The 22,500-nt window shown below is 34.9% G+C and overlaps 2 protein-coding genes across 4 annotated transcripts in view; one reads left to right on the top strand and one right to left on the bottom strand.

The window, feature by feature from the left end:
* LOC135210092 (gastrula zinc finger protein XlCGF26.1-like) overlaps positions 1-22,500 on the top strand; it is a 798,432-nt gene that overhangs the window by 575,407 nt on the left and 200,525 nt on the right. For all 3 annotated transcript variants that reach the window (XM_064242890.1, XM_064242891.1, XM_064242893.1), the window contains one exon: positions 12,025-12,160. The gene's annotated coding sequence lies outside the window, so the exon portion shown is untranslated. The remainder of the gene's footprint in view (positions 1-12,024; positions 12,161-22,500) is intronic.
* LOC135210094 (carbonic anhydrase-related protein 10-like) overlaps positions 1-22,500 on the bottom strand; it is a 221,850-nt gene that overhangs the window by 26,881 nt on the left and 172,469 nt on the right. Inside the window, exons 4-5 of the mRNA XM_064242896.1 lie at positions 22,019-22,132; positions 12,020-12,103 (exon numbers count right to left, since the gene is read on the bottom strand). Of these exons, the coding sequence (XP_064098966.1) occupies positions 12,020-12,103; positions 22,019-22,132 (198 nt within the window). The remainder of the gene's footprint in view (positions 1-12,019; positions 12,104-22,018; positions 22,133-22,500) is intronic.

Raw genomic sequence — 22,500 nt, 5'->3', positions numbered from 1 at the left:
TCCTTAGCTCAATACATACTTAAGGTATGAATAGCTAGGAATAGAACATGCAAGAAAATCAAAAAGCATTTATAGTTATATAGAGTTATTTGTTTACCAGATGTACCCATATACATTGACACATTAAAACTAAATATATGCAAATATCCAGAGGTCAAGTCCCATACCCCCATCATGAGGTTCTCATACCCCCAAGGGGATTGATACCTCCTGTTACGACCTAGCATGTAGTTCCTGTAACGCCAAGGGGTATTGATACCCACTGTTAAGAACCTAGCATGTGGTTCTCATACCCCCAAGGGGTATTGATACCCCCTGTTAAGAACCTATCATGTGGTTCTCATACCCCCAAGGGGTATTGATACCCCCTGTTAAGAACCTAGCATGTGGTTCTTATACCCCCAAGGGGTATTGATACCCCCTGTTAAGAACCTAGCATGTGGTTCTCATACACCCAAGGGGTATTGATACCCCTTGTTAAGAACCTAGCATGTGGTTCTTATACCCCCAACAGGTATTGATACCCACTGTTAAGAACCCCTGTTCTAGATTTAGGCGTTTGGTGGTCATGTAATTACTGGTACACAAAGAATTGACTTATGGCTGTTGGAGTTACCGAAAATACAGTAAGCGAAGTGTTAAAATTCCATAAACATATGTAGTTGAGAATTTTCATGGCGGTTCTAAACTAGGGATTCATCTTACGAAATAAACGTAAACGGTAAAATAAAACTTTTAAGTTGTATCAAATTTGTTTTCATATCAGCAGATATTCCCATATTTGAAAATTGCCTCGGAGGCTCTTTCGGCAAAGTGAATTTAGAAACAGGTAAATCTTTTTTTATGACAGTGGCTTCATAGGTCATTCCTTTGAAGCTAGAATTTTATTTTCATTTTTTTATTTTATTTATTCATTTTTGTAAGATTGGGTTCATCTAACATTTATAAGCAATCTGTTGAGATATCCAGGTGGCGGTTTTTCCTGTTTTTATTTATCCAGAGAGTTTTTTCTGCATTTTATTTTTTAACGATGAGACCTTTCTTGAAAGTTTCATCGTATTTTCTTATTTCTTTTATATTGGAGATATGTATATATACATACATATGTGTATATATCCTATATATATATATATATATATATATATATATATATATATATATATGTGTGTGTGTGTGTGTGTGTGTGTGTCTGTGTATATACGTATATATATTTTGTGTGTGTGTGTTTTTGTAGTATATAGAAAGATCAATAGATATGTATATCATTTTGATTCTGTTTATTTGAGTTGCTACAATTGAATTCCTTATTTCCAGCTGTGCGGAAGTCTAGTGGGATTTACTTTAATTGCCAAGCATTACGGTAGCACTATATTTAGACGTACTGTCTCCTGTGACCGTGGGAGCGATTGTTTCCAGGAATAGGAATTTATTTCCCAAGCTGAACAGGAGGGGATTTACTTCATTTTATATTAGCGTTTACAGTCCGCGCTGTCAATAGCGCGATTTATGGGATTTCGTGTAAGATCGATAATTATTGACTGTCTAGTCTTATTTAGTTTTTGAACACATCGTATTTCATTATGTTTTCTTAAATAAGTTAGGGCGTCCTTTGATTCCTATTGTTAAACGGATGTTGGCGTAGTCTCTAAAAGGTTGACTAAGGTTTAACGAAGTTATGCCAGTCCACTAACTCTCCCCTATAGTAGATACACATCAACCGTGCATCTGATGTCTAGGCTCGTCCCTTACGACGCTCCTGATTGACTGTTGATAAGCCAATCATAGGGTTGAAACCTCTCCTCAGTCTCTCTCGAGAGATCACATAGGCCGGATGTATGTTCCACCTCTCCTGAGGGATACTTTTGGAAGACGTATCTACTATAGTAACTAGTCTCCCGTAGGGTGGTAGTGCCGTCAGTGCACCTCATGCGGTGCACTGTAGGCATTACTTAAGGTTCTTTGCAGCGTGCCTTCGGCCCCTAACTGCAACTCCTTTCGTTTCTTTTGCTGTACCTCCTTTCATATTCTCTTTCTTCCATCTTTCTTTTCACCCTCTCCTAATAACAATAGATTCATAGTGACTCAACTGCGAGGCTTTTTTGCTGTCAATATCCATTTTAGTACTGAAAGACCTCATAGGTCCCAGCGCTTGGCCTTTGGCCTAAATTCTATATTCCATTCCATTTTAGCTTCCTTTTTTACTAATATATACAAGTGTTTGTCAGGATTTTGTTCATTCCTAAAGATAATAGTTTTAACCGGAAGTTCATTTTTAGCTTACTTTTACTCGTATGTATGTATGTATGTATGTATGTATGTGTATTTGTTTATTAAGAATTTGTACATTGCGTGATGATGCTAGTTTGAACGGAAGATGAGGTTGCTACAGAGGGATCCGTTTTATCTTGCAATCCTTGCAAAGAGACCTTCATCTCTGCTTCTCTCTAAAACAGAAAGAGGATTGGATGGTGTCACATTTCAGTTTGTGATATATATTAAAATCAGTTACATATGTGTGATTCCAGTTTTAACATTTATGAAGAACGTAATTTAATAGATGAAATATAAAACAAAACAAAAATAATGAAAATACAGAAGCCCATAGGACGGTAATAATTTAAAAAAATTAAAAATGTTACTCAACTTAATCTCAATTTCATTTAATTTTTTTTTTTTTTTTTTTTTTTTTTTTTTGTATGTATGGAAACCTGCGCAAATGTATTTAAAAGAGTGCTGATAGTCAGCTCAGTTGTCTGCTTAAACTATTTTGATATTATTATTATTATTATTATTATTATTATTATTATTATTATTATTATTATTATTATTATTATTATTATTATTATTATTATAATATTCCTCTACAACTTAGCGCTGATTATGATTGGCGGAACTTCCGAAACGTGGCGCCAGTGACCTTCATATTTGTGACGCCAGGAAAATCGCAACAATTAATTAAGCTCCTCAAATCAAAGTCCTGGAACAAAGTCGCTGGATTGCAGTTTAAAATACCGTCGCGTTTCTTGCGTATAGTTGGAGCCTTCGAGTTACAGTCAAATCATACTTGTTCACTTTGGTAATGTGTAGTTTTTAAAAACTATCTTCCATCGCTTGTTTAATTACTTTTCTAATTCACCTTAAAGGTTACTTTCTTATAGCCAGAATTTTACCTAGGGAAGAGATATTTAGTGTGTTCTTGATTAAGTGATAAGTATTTCATTTTGTTCTTTAATAAGTTATGTGTATTTCAATTTGTTCTATAATAAGTGATATGTATTTCATTTTGTTCTTTGTAAAGTGACATGTATTTCACTTTGTTCATTATAAAGTGTGTAATATTTCATTTCCTTGTTTATCATCTTGAGCTCATGCTAACCGTGTATTCATCTCTGTATAAAGTCAGATGGGCACTTGATTTGTTAAATCCCGAAAATGAAAATGAAACGGCGTCATTTCACTCGTTTTTTAAAAGAAAAAATATGAGGTCAAAACCCGAATAACGAGATATAAATGTACATAACCATATATGATGCTCACGAGCCAAAGCCGACGTTATTTGTTGCATTGAATAAAACAAGATTACTCGATAAATAGTTGAAGTCCCCCCACACCCGCTTTACCCATACCCCTATCCCTACCCCTCCCCCTACCCCTCCCCGACTTTGACATCGGACACGCCGAGCCTTTATGGGCTTTCCGCTTTGTGCGCGTTTCTGATGTTTTTTGAAGAACAAATCCTATTACTATGGCGAGTAGATGTGAACCAACGTGCGCGCTCTAATTTATATAAATGTATATATGTTCGGCTTAACATTTTTTTTTCCCCCTATTTTTGTTTCCCCGTTATTTACGGAGTTAAGCGCTTGAATCGTATTGAAAGCACACATCCCTTTGTGAGTCCATAGTTCTCGTCCCCCCCCCCCCCCCCCCCCCCCCCCCATCATCTGGCGGAATGGTAGCTTATGCGCCGTAATTTCCCGTGTAATTTAGCCTATTCTGCCCGTAAGGGGGATAGTGCCGTCAGTGCACCTCACGCGGTGCACTGTAGGCATTACTTAAGGTTCTCTGCAGCTTCCCCTCGTCCTCTAGTTGCAACCCCTTTCGTTCCTTTTACTGTACCTCTGTTCATATTCTCCTTCTTCCATCCTACTTCCCAACTTATAACAATTGTTTCAGAGTATAACTGCTTTGAGGTTTTCCTCCTCCTACACCTTTCAAACTTCTTTACATTTGGGTTTCCGTTTCAGCGATGATTAACCTCGTACGCCCCAGCGCTTGGTCTTTGGCCTGAATCCTATATTCCTTCTTATCTGTTATACGGGGGGATGGGGGGGGGGGGTTGGTGTTTGTATTTTTCAAAAGGAATTACAATAGACATTCAATCCCGTAGATTAATTTTGTAATATCTCTCCCCGTTGGTTGATCCTTCTACGACGCGATTTCTTGCGTTGGTTGTGGTGTGGTGTGGTGGGGGGGGGGGGGGGGGGGGGGGGGGGGGGGGGGGGGGGGGGGGGGGGGGGGGGGGGGGGGGGGGGGGGGGTGCTTAACAAATAACCTTGAATATTTATCGTAGACGTCGGCACTAAATTATTCTTTTATGTCTTTCCCCCGGGAGGAAGGACGACCCTTGAGGAACAAAGTTGTTGTGTTCTTGCCCTGGAAAGGATTTGTTTGCGTGTATATATGAAGTGTTTCTTTTCTATTTGTCGGTGCGCGCGCTGTAAGCATAATTTTTTTTTTTTTTTTATGGAGAGCTCAAAAAAAAATGTTTTTTACTCTTGAGTAGCTCAAAAAAAAAAAAAATTTTAAAAAAAAAAAAATTTTTTTCTCAAGGAGAGCTTAAAAAAAATAGATTTCTCTTTTACTCTTGAGAGCTTAAAAAATTACTCCTGAGAGCTAAAAAAAACAACTTTTTTTTTTTTACACTTGAGAGCTTAAGAAATTTTTTTTTTGTTACTCCTGAGAGCTCAAAAAAAAAAAAAAAAAAAAAAAAAAAAAAAACTTTTTTTACTCTTGAGAGCTCAAAAAATAAAAATAAAAATTATTTTTTTTACTCTGAGAGCTCAAAAAATAACTGTTTTACTTCTTGAGAGCTCCAAAAAAAAAAACCACTCTTGAGAGCTCAAAAATACATTTTTTTTTTTGGACTCTTGAGAGCTCAAAAAAAAAAAAAAAAATTTTTTTTTATTTTACTCTTGAGAGCTCAAAAAAACATTTTTTTTTCTTTTACTCTTGAGAGCTCAAAAAAAAAAAAAAAAAAAAAACTTTTTACTCCTGAGAGCTCAAAAAAAAAATTTTTTTACTCTTTAGAGCTCAAAAAAAAAATACTCATAAAAAAAAAAGTTTTACTCTTGAGAGTTTTACTTAAAAAAAAAATACTGTTTTACTCTTGAGCTCAAAAAAAAATACTTGTTTTTTTACTCTTTGAGCTCAAAAAAAATACTGTTTTACTCTTGAGAGCTCAAAAAAAAATACTGTTTTACTCTTGAGAGCTCAAAAAAAAAAAATTTTTTTTTTACTCTTGAGAGCTCAAAAAAAAAAAAAAAATTTACTCTTGATATATTTACTCTTGAGAGCTCAAAAAAAAAAAAATTTACTCTTGAGAAGCTAAAAAAAAAACAAAAAAAAAAAAAATTTACTCTTGAGAGCTCAAAAAAAAAAAAAATTACTCTTGAGAGCTCCAAAAAAAAAATTTACTCTTGAGAGCTCAAAAAAAAAAATTTACTCTGGAGAGTTAAAAAAAAAAATAAATCATGAATATTTAAAGACCCCCCCCCCCCGACCCCCCCCCTAACCCTCCAGTGGCATACACCCTGACTCAAGAAGGCCCGTTTAATTTAGACATAGTGGTTAATACCGAGCTTTATTTATAATGCCTTGATTCATGCCGCCCTCAGGGGAACTCGAGAAGTTTCTATTAAATTCTGGTGTTAATGTTCCGCCCATCCCAGATAATCTCGGAGACTGTGAGAAAACCCAGCGTGGATGTTAAACGAGTCGAAGTTCCAGCATAACATTAAGGCATATTTCGAATGTCGCTTCTGCCTTTACAGAACTCGCTTCGCTGTATCTCATGGAGGCTCCTTAAATCGTACAAGTAATTGCCGGAGTTCCTGAGGCACCAGGATGTATAGTAGATGCTGTTTGGAAGTTTATAAAGAAAAAAAAAAAAGAAACATAGTCCAGTTGTAGATCAAAATGTGGTGTGGGTTGTAATTTTAATTTTTCCTTTCCTCTCCTCTAAGAGATAGTTAGTTTTTTCTTTCCTTTTTTGGAGAGTTTCAAGGTTAGCTATTGTATCCCACTGACGTTGTTCTTGTATTTATTTTTTAAAACTTTTAACAAGAATTAAACTTTTTCATGTTCTAGTTTCCCTTCATGCGGTGCACTGTGGGCATTACTTAAGGTTCTTTGCAGCGTGCCTTCTGCCCCCAACTGCAACCCCTTACATTCATTTTACTGTACCTCCGTTCATATTCTCTTCCATCCATCATACTATCCGCCCTCTCCTAACAACTGATTCGTAGTGTAACTGCTTCGAGGTTTTCCTCCTGTTACACCTTTCAAATCTTCTTACTCTCATTTTCTATTTGGGCGCTGAATGACCTCGTAGGTCTCAGTGCTTGCCCTTCGCCTAAAAAAGCACAATGTTTATACATTACGTATGTATAAATGCATATAAGATTTCAGGTTTGTTTACTCCGCTTTCATCATCTGTTCGTTGCTTTAGCGCTGATTCGAAAGGAAGGAAACGGAAGACTGTCGACATTTGAAACACAGGAGTTAAATTCGTTCGCGAAAATGTCATTTTACGTTAGTATTGATAAAAAAAATCCCTCGGTGATTTCTTTTATTTAAGAGAAAAACTACCTCGGTGATTTATTTAAGAGAGAAAACTCCCTCGGTGATTTATTTTATTTAAAAGAAAAAAAACCTCGGTAATTGATATATTTTATTTAAGAAAAAAAACTCCCTCGGTGATTTATTTTATTTAAGAGAAAAAACTCCCTCGGTGATTTATAAAAATAAAAACCTTTGGAGATTTATATTAAGATAAAAAAAATTCCTCGGTGATTTATTTTAAGGGAAAAAAAACGGTGATTTAGAGAAACACTCCCTATGTGTTTTATTTTAAAATAACCCTCCGTGGTTATATATTTAAAAAAAACCATCGGTGACTTAGTTTAAGAGGAAAACTCCCTCGGTGATGTATTAAAAAAAAAAAAAAACTCCCTCAGGGGTTTTTTTATGAGAAAAAACCCCCTCAGCGATTTATTTAAAAAAAAACTCCCTCTCGATTATTTATCGTAAGAAAATCAACAGTAGTGGCAGTGTTATGATAGTTACAATAAAAATTTAGATAAGCATAAACAAAATTAGATACGCGTTAGCAAAATGAGACATGTAGACAGCGCATTTTACAAATTTTACCAATACAGACAAAGTACGTGTTACCCAAGCCAGGATTATTATTATTATTATTATTATTATTATTATTATTATTATTATTATTATTATTATTCAGATTGCTGTTTGCTGCATCATCCAACACTTGCATTAATTCTTTTTCATAAGACAAGATAGCAAGATTTTTGACACCTGTCAAAAACGTCCAGTAGGGTACAAAAGCAAGTTTGACTGCTTTGTATGCAACACACGTCGAAGACTGCAACTGACATTTCTCAAAATCTCCCAAGAAATGAAATCGCAGGAAACCCCGCGCCAGTCGATCTGTAAGGACATAATTATTCTATCGAACCGAGGCTTTCGACCACTGGAGAAGTGAAGAACAACACTGGGCCAGCCACAAAATGCGACAAAAGAACGACTCCATTTTTGCGAGTGTTAGCGCTCACATCTTGAAGCTGACGATAATGGAGTCTGTTTCGGTATTTAAAAAAAAAATTTAAATAAAAATAAATATTAATGCTGAAGTTGGATTGGATGTTTTGATCGCTTTTAGTTCTCTCAAAAAGAAAACTGTTGTGACGACTTTGTCTGTCTGTCCGCTCTATTTCTGTCCGCCCTCAGATCATAAAAACTAGCGTGGCTAGAGGGCTGCAAATTGGTATGTAGATCATCCACCCTCCAATCATCTAACATACCAAATTTTAACCCTGTAGCCTTAACAGCTTTTATTGTAATTAAGGTTAAAGTTAGCCATGATCGTGAGTCTTGCAGCGTTATAGGACAGGCCACTACCGGGCTGTGGCTGAAAGCTTCATGGGCCACGGCTCATACAGCATTATACACTGTACAGAAAACGGGATTGCGCCGAAGAAACTTAGGCACATTTTTCACTTGTTTTATTTATTTATTTTTTTATACTACCGGTTATTTTTATATTAATTTAGGTATTCATTTGCATTTATTTATGTTTTCCTTCTCTCTTTGGTATTTTCGTGTCTAAATATTGTTTATTGCCTCTTCACTGCTTCTATAAACTTATGTACTTTTTTCCCGTTCAGTAAATGTGTGGATTATTATATTCGGGAAATCAATTTATTATTTTTTCTTTTGCTTAATAATACTTCACATCTCTTAACCCGTGCAGTTCTTGTATTGTGATGCTGGAATTAATTGTATGTACGTACTGGTGCACGTACTCTGTACGGCTAATGACTGTTTTATGTACTTATTCCTATCTGACTAGCATGAATGTAATTTATTCATATCTGACTAGCATGAATGTAATAAAGCACGGATGTGTACGTTGAATTATCCGAGTATATCTGTTGTAGACATTTTAACCTTTGAAGAAGAGTGAATAGCAAATGAAGACTGAGAGAGAGAGAGAGAGAGAGAGAGAGAGAGAGAGACATCATACTCTTAAAAAAAAATGTGATGATGTTACATTTGGTGGCTGAATTTCCCCGGGGCCGGGAAACTTCAAGTTTTTTTTTGTAGTGGCGAACGATGCTCATTTCATAACTTCGGGTCTGGTAAATTATAATTTGTTGGCTGAAGCTCACGGGACCCTACTTTTATTCAAAAAAATTACCTGGTAGGTAAACAAAAACAAAGTACTTTCTGGGTTATTGTAGCTCCTGCATTGGGGGACGAGACAACTGTGTAGTATTTTCCAGCTCTTTGATTTTTCGCTTACTCGGGGAGTAAGCCTACAAACTACTTTGTCGTTGTTGCTGGTGGGCGGGTAAGAAAGGTCTATGTAATAACTTCAAAAGGTCTGAAAGGGGTGTTTTGCTTTGAGTTAAAGATACTGGTATTTTAGGATAGGATATTTATGTTTAGAATGAAAAAGTAAAAATCAAGCAATGTGGATGGTAAACAGTACAGAAAAATGACGTCTAATAAAATGTAGCGTATCTATTTTCATTTTCGTTATTGAAACAAGGATCTATTTTACTGTAGATTTTAGCATATTTTAATTTGCGTTAAGTTAGGAATATAATATTTACAACTTGTGTATGAGGGGAAAATCTTGCACGTTTCCTGAGTAAGCCGCATGTCGGATCACGTCTTGTTTTTATACGTGTGCAGAGGTGAGGAAAGGTTCCCATAATGTTTCATTTATGCAGACGTTTATGCTAGACAAGATGTATTTTAAGTATGAATCGTGCATTTTGATAATTGTATTCGTTTTCATTTTGTGTTATGTCTGTGTCTGCCACTTTTTTTTTCTCATTCTTTGTGTATTTAATGACACCTTGCTTTGCACCATTTGTTTGATTCTGTTATACGGATATTAATTCGTATTCTTAGTTACGCCGTTTCAATAAACTCGCCTCACAAATGGATCAATAATAATATCCTGTAGAAGAATTGTCTCTAAACTTTGCCTTTCCGAGGACTTAGTACTCTCCTCTTCATCATCACCGTCACACTATCAATCATATTCTAACTTTCCTCATTGTTATTCGGGAATGTCTTCGCTTATAATGAATCTCCATTCATTATTCCTCATTATCAGGCTTAGTATCTCTTTCAAGAAGAAGGAAAAGAAATTAAGAAAAAATCGATCTTTCATATCACATTTCTCTCTTTCTTGGCGACATGCCCCCCGCCCCCCCCCTCCCAAAACCCCATCCACATCCGAACATCACCCCCACCCCCACCCTATTCACACACCCCACCTCTACACACCGATTCCGCCCCCCCCCCCCCCCGAAGATCGCCGCCCCCCCCCCCCCTCCCCCGGAAGATCGCCGCCCCCTCCGCCCTTCCTTCCAAAGATCCCTGCGAAATCGTATATATCAAATCCAGCGAAACCAATTGGCCGAATATATTCATACATTGAGATTTATGTCACGACCGCGTCATTCATTGTGATGAATGATCGCCGATGCCAGAATTGGTTGAAAAGTTTGGCAGCTAAAATGACACTTTTTCAACTACTCTTTCCAGGGGGGGAAATTGACGCCCACCAACATCACCCCCCCCCCCCCCCCCCCTTTTTTTTTTTTCCTCGATGTAAATCACATTTTGGGAAGGTTTTTGGTAATTTTTTTTTTTAACTTTTTATTCGTATGGTTAGAAGTTTTAGTGTGTGTGTGTGTGTGTGTGTGTGTAAGAGATTTTGAGGACGTACACTCTCTCCATGTCCAGAAAAGTTATTTTATTTGTATGCACGGTCACCATTATATCAGTTTATGGTATCCTATTTAGCATTTAAGTGATTACAAATGGCACATCACATGACATTGACGTACATTCCAGGTAATTAAGCATTTTTCCTTTTTTTTCTTCAATATTTTTTTATTTTATGTTTTCGGTATTTTATGTGATTTTGATGATCTAGAATTAATTTATAAGGCAATATTCTTTAAGAAGATTTTTAACCTACCAAATATATCCAACGTCGCTATGTTAAATTATTCAGATATGAATAATTGTTTGGGGTTCCGTGTACACACATACACAGACACACACACACACACACACACACGGCCGAGCTCACGCAACCGAACACATGAAAATATTATGCAAAGTCTCTCTGTAGCAACAGGGACAAAAGACATTTCATTGCAATTTTGTTACCGTTCCTTAGAGACTGGACATAACTCATATATGTGCTCAACAGCCAAGGCTCTCTCTCTCTCTCTCTCTCTCTCTCTCTCTCTCTCTCTCTCTCTCTCTCTCCATAAACTGCAGGTATCAACGACTTTAATGCTTCTCTTTCACCCACGTGAGACATGGTTAAACAAGACAGTGGCTATCAGTGACCCGGCAGAGTGACCTGTGAGCTTCTCCAAAGCCACAATCCCTAGATTACGGAAATTAGGATCGTGCGTCGGGACAATCTGTCAGATTTAACAGGAACTGAACCTACAACCACCACAGTGGAAAGCCCTCGGCGGCTGTTCCAGTGAGCCTCGCAGTCCAGCGTTCATGATGTTGGCCTCGCTATTGTAAAGTCCCGAGTTACATTAAATTGTGATATAAAGTTTTTTTTATTTTTGTTTTTCATCGAGGTTTGAGATGTTCTTCCTGTGATTCGATAGTTAATTGATATTACTCTGCTTTCCACGAGAAACCAAAGAATTCCCACTCATTCCATCAAGTGTTTGGTAAAGATTGCGATGAACGTGAAAATGGATCATTTCAATTGTAAGTTGTAATCTTAGAATCTCCAGTTACTCCTAAAGTAATAACAAGAAAAAAATAAAACCTTAGTGGGTATGTTAATAATCAGTTATTACTACATGTCAAAATTTACCTATTACTTTACCCTATGTTTACTTTACCCCTTGTTCTCAATTGAATTTGCTAGGAACCAATTGGTTACTTAGCTTGGGACCTACAGCTTATTGTGGAATCCGAACCACATTACATCGAGAAATGAATCTCTAATCACCAGAAATACATTCCACTGGTTCCTCACTGGCAGAAGCGGGAAGCGAACTCTGGCTACCAGATCAATAGGCGAGTATATGCAACCCACTCGGCCACCGAGGAACAATGCAGTGCAGTAAATAGTGATAGTTTGATATGTTGGAACAAAGTTGAATTTTGATTGAAATTTTTGTCATTTTGATACAAGAACGTTTTCTTCATTTACCTCAGCTGGGAAGGCGGTGCCGTTCACTGTGTGCTCGGAGCCCCGCTGGTCACCTGCCCCGAAGTGCAGCTGAACGTGGCTCACCTGTCAGGGAGAGAGAGAGAGAGAGAGAGAGGGAGAAACGAGAGATTGATCAGCAAGGTAAGTCATATTTGATTCCCTGTTTTATTAAAAAATTTTTGAATTTTAGTCTATTGTGTGTACATGGTACATACGTATTGTAACAATATTGATCAAAAAACAAAAAGAGATTTTGGAATTTAAATATAATAATATATATATATATATATATATTATTATAATATAATATTATGGAGTTTTGTAAATATATCATATACTATATATATATAGATATAGATATATATATATGGGGTATATGTGTGTGTGTAGATAATGTAATATAATCAAAAATATTAATAAAATAATAATATAATATATAATAATAATATTTAATATATATATATATATATAGATATATATAATAATATATATAGATATATTACATATTCGATATTTAATATTTATATTAATATTATATATATATATATATATAATATGGCTGTGCGTAGCATATGTAGATATATATAATATCTATATCTATCTATCTATATATATATATATATATATAATATATATATATATATATATATATAGGTATTATATATTATTTATATATATACATATATAAATATGTATTATATATATGTACTTATATATTTATTATATATATATATATGATATATATATATGCATGTGTGTGGTTGTATGTACGTATGCATTTGTGTGTTTATGCGCGCTTGCCTACAGGATTCAAATAAAAGATTTGCCCCCTTACTGAACAACGATAAAAACATCTGAGATGTATGATAAGACAAGAAAAAAAAACGAGTCTTATTATATTATTTATATAAAAGTTCCCTAGACAGAACTTGGCTAATCCTTTGCATCGTTAGAGTGACTTTTAAAGTCTCCCGTCGCTGTAGGAATCGTACGGAAATAGCCGTAGGTATTTCTGGAATATTCCAAAAAGTCGCAGGAGGTAAATGTCGGAAAAACTGTGGGATTTATTCGACCAAAGTTTTGACGAGAGCCATTGACTAGTATTCCTTCCAAGTTATTGGTTGGGCGCTCTACGTTTAGACTACTTATTAGGAATGATGTCTGATAGTATTTTATTATATACTGACATTTGCTTATGTACAGAAATTTAATTACAAGTGGAAACACAAATTATCTAATATTTTTAGGGGACAAGGAGAATTTGTTGGCAGATCATTGTAGGGATATAATTTGTCCTGGTACAGTAATACTAATTTTAATATAAATACTAATGCACGTGCAATATTTTGTGTCTGATTTCTTAGGTCAGAACAATCATACTATTTTGTATATCATTACCAATGTACAATATTTAATGTCGATTTTCCTGTAATTGTAACCTAACATATTAATTACATTGGTGAGTGTTCTCCAGTATTTGAGGTTTTGTGAAAACTTCTTATACTGTGCTACAGCACTGAAACAAAATCCGTGCAGCAGTCCAAGTTACCGAGCTGTAGTAAATTGTGTGCGGATTCAGATAAAAACTGGGTAACCTTGTTATTTAAAATCAGTGGGACTGTGGTGTCTGATGTTCGTGGTTACGTTAAATCTTGTAAGGTCACATTGAAACTAGGGCTTGTGTTTCTTAATTTCTTGGCATTGTGGCAGTGGCTGTATCAGTCTACGATTACTAGGCTTCAGCTGAAGTAGCTGATTCCCTTACAGGATTCTTCATATTTCGTAGTTTTTTCAAGGCATCGGTCAGAAACGAGCAACGCGCGAATTAAACCAAAGTTGAATTCACAGCAAGTATTCTCCATTCAGTTGCATTAAAAATATGTATGGGTTAGAAAATAAAACTACATTTAATTGATGCGTGAGTTTCTGATAGCAATTTTTAATGAACATTGTAAACATCGGCAGCTGGCTATAAATAATTAGCGGACGACAAACAGCTGTACACACGAGGTCCGTTATCAGCAGCATTTATATTCAGATATTCACTTTCATAAATCTGAAGTACTAATTGGGCATATTAAGGCTAATTATGGCCCTAATATCGCCATTCCGTTTCGTATTTACGCTAATTAATATTAATCGAGGATGAATAGACTCCTATTAATACATGGGAGGATGAATAGAATGCTATAAATACAGGGCTTGAAGATAATAGGGATGAGTTTTGGTGTCTGTGTTCTTTTCCTATGTTGCAGTGTTCTTTTCATTAGTTGCAATGTTCTTTTCATTAGTTGCAATATTCTTTCTCTAGGTTGCTCCCTAGGTTGCAATATTTTTTCATAGGTTCCAATATTTTTCATAGGTTCCAATATTCTTTTCATGCGTTGCAGTATTCTTTCCCTAGATTTCGATATTATTTCCCCAAGTTCCAATATTTTTTCGTAGGTTGCAATATTCTTTTCATGTGTTACAGCATCCTTTTCCTAGATTTCGTTATTTCCCTAGGTTGCCATTTACTTTTCATGGGTTGCAATATACTTTCCCTAGGTTGCAGGATTCTGTTCCTAGGTTGCAATATACTTTAATAGTAGGTTGCTGTATTCTTGTCATAGGTTGCAATTTATTTCCTTAAGTTGCTAGTTTCTTTTCCTAGGTTGCAATATTCTTTTCATAGGTTGTATACTTTCACTAAGTTGCAAGATTCTTCTCATAAGTTGCAATATTCTTTTCATAGGTTGCAGTATTTTCGTAGGTTGCAATATTTTTCTAGGTTGCAATGTCCTTTTCATAGGTTGCAATATACTCTCCGTAGGTTGAAAGATTGGTTTCCTGGGTTCCAATATTCTTTTCCTAGGTTGCAATATTATTGTCATAGCTTAATGACATTCTGTTTCATATTTAGTGTTCTCTTTGATACTGACAACCAGATACTCATTGGAATGTTATCAGGCGACCAATGAGGCTATTGCAGACCATTGCTTATAATGTCCAGAAAGCAATGAATAGGATCGTGTCCCGTGAAGAGGCGATTACCTCAAGTGTCAGTATCATTTCCTCTTATTTATTATTCCTGGAAGAATTGGTTGAGCCTCACTTCGATTGTTTGATGAGATCGCTTATATAAAACTCTAAAGGTAAAATCCCCTTATATTCGTTGTCAGAGGATTGGATAACGGGTAAATTTACCTTTCCTAGGAATTAATCAAGTAGTTAACTCTATAACTGGACATTCATCCATTGATGTAACGCGAAGAAATATATTTTACGCTTAATCCAAATTGCAGCCCTCTAGCCTTGGTCGTTTTTATTTTATGCAATATTAAAATTAGCCATAATCGTGCGTCTGACAACGCAAGAACACAGGCCACCACAGTCGGCTGGGCTCATACGGCATTATACCGAGACCACCGAAAGATGGATCTATTTTGGGTGGCCTTTATCATGTCGCTGTTCAGAAAATTCGGTACAGCCATAAATCGGGAAGTGTATCGAGATGCATTTGATGGTCCGTGATTATCGTGAAATGGCGAGATTATCTTTGTTAGCTTGGTTTACTCTTTCGGCTATTTTTGGCAGCAGTCTTTGCGCTTCGCCGTTTGATATTGACTTTTACGTCGTAGCGGGGAGTCGGTTTTACCTGATTGAATCACATGAGGTAGAGACGCTGTTATTTATGAATGCTTCGTTTCGTCTCTGTGTGTTTTGCTTTCAAAAAAAAAAAAAAAAAAAAAAAAAAGATCTTGCGTGACGTTTCTGCAAAATGTTTTTCTTTTTTTTTCAGCTCCAGTTTGAATTAAAACCTTTTTGGCTGTGAATTGAAATATTTCTAGCTTTGAATTCAAGCCTTTCAAGCTTTGAATTGAAACCTTTCAGGCTGTGAATTAACGTGTTTCAAGCTTTGAATTCAAACCTGTCAGGCTGTGAATGCAAACCTTCCAGACTGTGAATTCAAACCTTTCACGTTATGAATTCAAACCTTCCAGGCTATGAATCCAAACCTTGCAGGCTATGAATTAAAGTCTTTCAAGCTTTAAATTCATACCTGTCAGGGTACAAAATCGAAACGTGTCAGGCTATGAATTCAAACCTACCCTGCCGAGTGGCAGCTAAATAAATAGATAACTAAATCAATAAACAGATCCATAAATGAATATTTCTTTTTTTTTAAATTAGAAGATGAAATACAATTTGGGAGGACTGCTGTCCTGATCTGCGCTCTCTTCAAACTGTTCTTTGTAAATTTTATTACACTGTTCTTGACAATTTACACTTTTAATTTATCCCAGCATCAGCCAGGGAACTCGTTTTTGTGCGCATGCGCAGAACCCTTTGTTATTTACGACAGAGGCGAAACTAAGCGGAGGTGTGTAATCCCAAGCAACGACGCTTTTAGTTTCGTCATTCACGGACCGATGACTCCGTCGCGTGTGCTTGATTGCCCCGTGCTTCATGTCTGTTTGTTTAGGCGTTAAATGGCGAATTTTGAATTTTAAAGACAAAGAAAAGGGGGCAAGTCAACTTGGAAGTCAACCGGGGCAGAATGAATTGATTAACTCTCGGGTTTTTCTTTCTGAGATTATCAAATCTTCTTCTTCTTCTTCTTCTTCTTCTTCTTCTTCTTCTTCTTCTTCCACGCGCTTGGAAATTACGCAGAAGAAATTTCGTAATTTTTTTTTTTGTTTTTTTTTAATCATTTGTTCTTCGAAGTGGGAATCTTCTCGTTCCTTGAATGGAGTCGTTGGAATTCCTTATCTCGTTTTTTTCATTTATAATTTTTTTTTATATAGTTATTTTCTGTCGCAGAATTCGCTTGGGATGTTTGTATCTCCGTCATGGCTCTGGGTTTGAAATCTGTTATATATCTTCGTGCTGATGTGTAGGATCTTCAAAAATGCGTAGCTAGGAAAAAAAAAGAAAAAAAAATATATATATATCACATATATTATAAATATTACTTATTAATATATATTTATATAATCATTTATATATAAATATATTACTATATTAATAATATATATAAACTAAAAGATGTATATATGTTTTGTGATATGATATATAAAATATAATGTATTAATTTATATACTATATTTTATCAATATATATATTTATATTAATAATATACATATATATATATATATATATATATATATATATATATATATATATATATATATATATATCTATATAATTCTAGCTACGCATTTGAAGGATCCTTGCACATAGCACGAAGATATATTATATATATATATATATATATATATATTTATATATATATATATATATATATATATATATATATATATATCTATATATATATATATGTATATATATAAAAATTATATATATTTCTAGCTACGTATTTGAAGATCCTACACATCAGCACGAAGATATATAACAGATTTCAAACCCAGAGCCATATTATATATATATATATATATATATATATATATATATATATATATATGTATATATATATATATATATATATATATATATATATATATATATATATATTATATATATATATATATTAGGGCTTGTGCCTTGTATGATAAGGCGCCCTATGAGGTAATGTTAGACTGGCGATAATCTTACGCTAAGTCGGTGGTATTGCACTTCCATCTTCAACGGAGTGTCTTGGGGTTTGTAGATCACTTACGAAGTCGGTATTATCTTGTTAGTTAGTTACGACGATGTGTTAAACTCATGGTGAGGAGGTTCTTGTAGAAAACAGCACGAAAATATAAATATATGTATTCTTCTGAAGTTTTAAACATGCTGAAGATCAGACTATGATTGTAACAAGTCTTCTAATAACGAATAGCTTGATCGCTTCTGCCAATGATGATGGCTAATCCTATTCCTCTACATGATAAAGCTTAGGTAAAGAGGTACAGGTCTTCTAATGACGATAGCTAACTCTGTTCTGCCTGTCTACCATCTCCTGTTTTACAAGTTATGATAAGGAACAGACAGTAGTTCGAACATATGAACATTCATACAATGACATAGTTTCATACGAAACACACAATCAAATGAGACACGCTACAGATCACGTAGGCCGTTTGAATCATAGGTTCGGGGTAGTAGTTGTCTCAAGCAGGGAGCTTGGGACTGTTTCAAAACAAATGAATGACCACAGATGACGACATGTCAACTTAGCCTACATACTTATTGTATACTTCATCCTTAGCGTCTCTAGTCTGATCACATTCCTGCAAGCAATCTTTTATATATAATGGACAACTAACATATTTTTATTATGTAAACACTTACATAATATATATTTATATATATACATATTTATAATATATATATATATATATATATATATATATATATATATATACATAAGTCTTTATGGAATCCTGAATTTATTTCACGGAAACTGTTGACCGCGCTTAGACAGAAATAATCCCAGTAGTTTTTCAAAAAAAAAAAAAAAAAAGTAAATAAAAAAATATTAAAAAAAAATATTTGAAAAAAATAGGAATCTGAGGTTTTTAAAAACCCAGGAGGAAATCCTGCGTGGGATGGAGCACATGAGAGTTTAGTGTTATTGCATCATCGTTAAAAAAGAAATAAAACGGAGCAAAATTTCCCTTCGAAAATCTCTGCAAACTTTTATTGCTTTAGCACATGAAATATGCTCTTAGACCACGGGAGGAGCCTGCCTCTGGCCTATATTATTATTATTATTATTATTATTATTATTATTATTATTATTATTATTATTATTATTATTATTATATTATTATTATTATTATTATTAAAAAGAAACAAATTCCGCAGCCTTATATTATTGTTACAATGTATTATTACCATTATACATAACTTATTAATTTTTTTTTCTCCATTCAAAAGGAACTCAAATACCTACTTTTGAGTAATTTCTTTTATTAATTTATTATTATTATTATTTATTTTATATATTATTATTATTATATTAGGATTATTAAAAAAACCAATTCCACAGCTATGTATATGTACATGTATATGTACATTACATAACTATAGATTTGTTTCTCCATTTCAGGACTCATACTACTTTGAGTATTTCATTATTATATTATTATTATTATTTATTATTTTTATTATTATATTATTATTATTATTATTATTAGTATTATTATTATTATTATTTATTATTTTGGTCTATCACAGTCATTCAATTCGACTGGGTGGTATTTATAGTGTGGGGTTCCGGGTTGCATCCGGCCTCCTTAGGAGTCCATCACTCTTCTTACTATGTGCGCCGTTTCTAGGATCACACTCTTCTATATGAGTCCTGGAGCTACTTCAGCCTCTAGCTTTTTCTAGATTCCTTTTTCAGGGATCTTGGAATTGTGCCTAGTGTTCCCATCATGATTATGGGAGGGTTTACAATTTCCACTGGCATATCCCATATCTTTCTTATTTCTGTTTTCAGGTCTTGATACTTACACATTTTTCCCTCTCTTTCTCTTCAACTCTGGTGTCCCATGGTATTGCGACGTCAATTAGTGATACGCATCACCCTATCTTTTCATCATGATTGCGTAGTACCAGAGGATCTTTGCCTGATCGTTTTCTATCACTCCTTTAGGTTGGTGCTCGTACCACTTATTACTGCAAGGTAGCTGATGTTTCTTGCACAGGCTCCAGTGGAGGGCTTTTGCCACTGAATCATGCCTCTTTTTGTACTGGTTCTGTGCAAGTCCCGGACATTCGCTTGATATGTGGTTTATGGTTTCATTTTTCGTATTGCACTTCCTACATATGGGAGAGATGTTATTTCCATCTCTCGTTCTCTGAACATATCTGGTTCTTAGGGCCTGATCTTGTGCCGCTGTTATCATTCCTTCAGTTTCCTTCTTGAGCTCTCCCCTCTGTAGCCATTGTCATGTGTCATCGCTGGCTAGTTCTTTAATCTGTCTAATGTATTGTCCGTGCATTGGTTTGTTGTGCCAGTCCTCTGTTCTTTCTGTCTTTTCTCCCTGTCTCGTATATATTTCTGGGGTCTTCGTCTGCTTTATTAGTCCTTCTTCCCATGCACTCTTTTAGCCACTCGTCTTCACTGGTTTTCAGATATTGCCCCAGTGCTCTGTTCTCGATGTTGACGCAGTCCTCTATACTTAGTAGTCCTCTCCTCCTTCCTTTCATGTTATGATATAGTCTGTCCGTATTTGCTCTTGGGTTGTAGTGCTTTGTGTATTGTCATATGTTTCCTAGTTTTCTGGTCTACGCTGCGGAGTTCTGCCTTCGTCCATTCCACTATGCCTGCAGTGTATCTGATTACTGGCACTGCCCATGTGTTTATGGCTTTTATCATATTTCCGGCGTTGAGTTTTGACTTGAGTATCGCCTTGAGTCTTTGTACATATTCTATCCTGATCGTGTCCTTCATCTCTTTGGTGTTTTATATCCCCTCCTTCCATTATTCCCAGGTATTCGTATCCCTTCTCATCTATCTGTTTGATGTTGCTCCCATCTGGTAACTTTATCCCTTCAGTCCTTGTTACTTTGCCCCTTTTGTATGTTGACTAAGGCACATTTTTCTATTCCAAACTCCATCCTGATGTCCCCAGATACAATCCTTACAGTCTAGATTAGGGGTATCTATTTCCTTGATGCTCTTACCATACAGCTTGATGTCGTCCATGAACATCAGATGGTTATTCTATTCCCTCTTTGCGTGAGTTGGTTCCTAGCATCCATCTTCTGCAATACTTTTGTCACTGGGAATGCATGGCTACTACGAAGGAGTAGTGGGAGGGGACAGTGAGTCGCCCTGGAGGATCCCTCTCCTGATATTAACCTCTGCTAGTCTTATTCCAGAGCTTGTAAGTATTGTATTCCAGTTGCGCATTGTATTTTTGAGGAAGCTGATGGTGTTTTCCTCTTCCCCATATATTTTCAGGCATTCTATTAGCCATGTGTGTAGGTTATTATTATTATTATTATTATGATTATTTTATATTATTATTATTATTATTATTATTATTATTATTATTATTATTATTATTATTATTCATTATTATTATTATTATTATTATTTAATGTGGCGAAGATTCTTCTATGATGCCAAATGGCATCATTAATATACATTTTTCATAATGGACTGTGAGCAGACGTTTCAGTAATCTGTAAGATGTACTATTGACGAAAGAACATTATTTAATACTTACTTTTAAAAATTATTTTAAAACAGGGTACAAATTTAAATTTCCGAAAAGTTGTAAAGCCAGCACAATTTGGGGAAACGGCAGAATATAAAGTTTCTAAGAATAAGCCAACTTATTCTTCAGTGAAGAATGCAGCCGTGAAAATGGATATGAAATATTAGGAAGAATTCTGAAGTATTGTATCATGAATACGTAAAATGTCTAGTGAATACGGAACCGTGTTTTAAATTACAGTAATACCATGTTTCTTATCTGTATGTTTATAGTGGGTCTTTGTGTACACAGGTAATCGTGGAATGTAGTCTTTTCTGTTAACCGTTGTCTTTCTGTGGTTTCGGATGATTTTCATAGTTTTTCATTAACACAACTGAAACCATCTATGAAATGTTAGGATTTAAGATTTTTAAAGAATATAGGAATGGACTGTTAAAATTTACTGTTTTCCAGGAATATAGTATGGATGGTTAAAATTTACAATGATTAAGGGACGTCAGTACGGAACGCTAAAATTTACAGTCGTTGTGGAATGTAAGCATAGATTGTTGAAATTTACAGTGTTTCATGAGTGTATAAGTATTGTTAAAATTTACAGTAATTAAGGAATAAAGTATAGATTATCAAAATTCACAATCTTCAAGGAATGCAAGTATGGATTGTTAAAATTTACAGTAATTAAGGAATAACGTAAGGATTATCAAAATTCACAATCTAGAAGGAATATAAGTACGGATTGTTAAAATTTACGATACTGAAGGAATATAAGCGTTCATTTACGATAAACAACGAAATGATTGGCTATAATGGCTGACAGCAGAACGAGCAACGGAATTATTACCTGGTACTTATAGGATAACGGTCCTCCTGTGATGTTGATGGCCGTCTGGTGACTGGAAGGGGTTCCTAGAGTTAAAACCACGCTGTGACCCGTGTTGTTGATGACACCATCAATCTGTTGATAAAAAGAAGAATTTTATTGTTGCGATTAAAGTACACTACATTCGTCAGGACTTATGGTTGGTCCTTCCCTCTGTGCATGTATGTATGCTGTGCTTGAATGCACAAGCACACACACGTGTGGTGTATCTATATATATATATATATATATATATATATATATATATATATATATATATATAATATATATATATATATATATATTTATATCAAATATATGTGGCGTAGAATCTACTGGTCACTTTTTCACCAGATACATATGAAACTGTAATAGCCACAATGGCCTCTTAACTTCTTGCAATCTTTGCTCTTTTTTTGGACACGCTTGTCAGGTCGGCAACGTGACCTCTTTGTGATTATGGA

This window comes from Macrobrachium nipponense, chromosome 39, assembly GCF_015104395.2.
Source record: "Macrobrachium nipponense isolate FS-2020 chromosome 39, ASM1510439v2, whole genome shotgun sequence".
NCBI classification, from domain to species: Eukaryota; Metazoa; Arthropoda; class Malacostraca; order Decapoda; family Palaemonidae; genus Macrobrachium; species Macrobrachium nipponense.
Note: the sequence above shows the minus strand (reverse complement) of the source record. Positions and strands in the feature narration are given on the sequence as shown.